The sequence below is a fragment of the Zerene cesonia genome, chromosome 3 (genome assembly GCF_012273895.1).
Source record: "Zerene cesonia ecotype Mississippi chromosome 3, Zerene_cesonia_1.1, whole genome shotgun sequence".
Classification (NCBI taxonomy): Eukaryota; Metazoa; Arthropoda; class Insecta; order Lepidoptera; family Pieridae; genus Zerene; species Zerene cesonia.
Window position 1 is genome coordinate 9505267 of NC_052104.1, and position 2030 is coordinate 9507296.

Genomic DNA, 2030 nt, shown 5'->3' on the forward strand with positions numbered 1-2030 from the left:
CTCCGTCTTGCCCGACCCGCTCTCGCCTGCACACGCACGCGCACGCGCTCTCACTCATCCTTACTTATTATAATATATACGGTACGACTTACAACTTGTATTTTTATTTCTCGATGGAGCTGCATTCTAGATTTTCAAAATAACGAAACACTCAATTCAGTATGTCTTACTTTTGCGGCAATCCTTTCTCATTATCTATTTTAACATTTTTTTATTTAGTTGCAGGTAGTCTGACGAAAAAAGAATGCTGAACTCTTTATTAAAGATTATTAGATGGAAATCTACATAATATCAGTTACCTTCAATCTAAATACTATTACGTTTACTCACCTGTTATTACTATACATTGGTTCTCATTGCGATCTCGGACCCATCTGTATGCCGTGGCAGTTATTGCATACCTATCAAATTAATTCACTATGAGTTTTAATAAAATAACAGAAGATTAGAAGACATATTACAAATAAAAAATGTTGATCGCATAGATAGTTCTTAGTTTTCTTTTGTTGCTTTAAGAAATAGATAAAGCATTTAGCTGTCCAATCTTTCATTCATTCTGATCCCTTCTTTAATTTAAAATCTGAAACAACACAATTATAGTTGGTTAGATGGAGCTTACAGATGTGGAGGTAACAAGAAAGGCGGACGCGCTAGATACGTGCGCACAAGTTCAGCCGAGTAGAGTGGCAGTGGTCGACAGGGGTTCACCGACACCAAGGCATTACCCACATATGTCTGTAACAAACAAAAATTGTTATAATATGTCGATAAATTGCGATCTATGGCATTTGCTTGTGAATAAAATGCAAATATATTGCAGTTATGTATCATGTCAAGAATTTACTTCTCTCAAATGTCCACCAGGCTGCAAGTCTACCCGTAATTAAAATAAGCCATATAACAATATTAATACCCATTTCACAATTTGACAGTCATTAGTATTATTTATTAGTTTCAAAATAAATGTTTTAATTTAGAGGGACCATCAGAGAATACCCAATTCTTTGGGAAAATTGGGTTGCATTAATTCTCAATATTGTTTTCATCAATATTGAGATCCTTATCCAATTCATAACAAAAAGAGAAGTTGGAGCTAAATACAACTTTTTCATGTTAGAATAATTATCCAGATGTTACACAAAAATCGTAATAAAATGGTTTTGGAAATAATAAATGGAAATTTAGTATAAATAATAGGTGTTTACATGATACTAAACATTACAATGCAATTGAATTTTAGTAAAGTTAAAAATGCTAAATTACTGACATATATAATGTCCCTTTTATAGCGGACATGCAGGTTGTGCAGGAAGGAGTCCTCGGTGAGTGGTGCCAGCAGCACGGCGTCAGCGAGGCCGGCGGACGCCGCCTCGGGCTCCGCCATGGCCCCGCGCCCCTTCTCACCGTATGCAGACAACAAACTTTTGTACCATTCTTGGCATTTTCCTTACTTGTGATACTGAAATTTAATAAATTGACAAATTTCATTGATACATTTAAGATAAATTATAGATTATTAGATATTGTTTATTGGTTTTTGTTAACTGTATGTGCATTGTACAATAGTGTTAATAAATAAATAAATTTGTAAGATAGGCATAAATTTATTTTTTATTGATAACAATTAAATTTGATAATTTTTAAGATTTCCATAAACTCAAATACTAATCATATTTCAGCTATATTATTTACTAATATTTTATTAGTTAAATTAGTTAAATAAATCTTATTACAGCCTCACTAGAGCCTTTGACCTCCTCTAAGTACGGTAGCAACTTGTACTCTATTAGTAGTCCTAAATATTCTATAAGCTTACCTTTGCATAAAAGTATGATTTAGTAATTGAACTAATTCTGAATAAAGATCAACCCATTAACATTTCAATATATTCTCATATCGCAGGTTGTATCAGTCAATACTCAATCAGTAATCATAGACGACAGATCACAGAGAATCCCTTCCGAAACCCTGTCACTGTAACGTCAATTGTCATTGCGATTTACAGCTGTTATACCCATAGTATCTATCTA

General features: G+C 33.3%; 1 protein-coding gene across 1 annotated transcript in view; it reads right to left on the reverse strand.

Annotated features, from left to right (window-relative positions):
• LOC119839465 (unconventional myosin-Ib-like) overlaps positions 1–1384 on the reverse strand; it is a 6150-nt gene extending 4766 nt beyond the window's left edge. The window contains exons 1-2 of the mRNA XM_038365733.1: positions 1295–1384; positions 667–735 (exon numbers count right to left, since the gene is read on the reverse strand). Coding sequence (XP_038221661.1) covers positions 667–735; positions 1295–1384 — 159 coding nt within the window. The remainder of the gene's footprint in view (positions 1–666; positions 736–1294) is intronic.
• Positions 1385–2030: the final 646 nt, after the last annotated feature.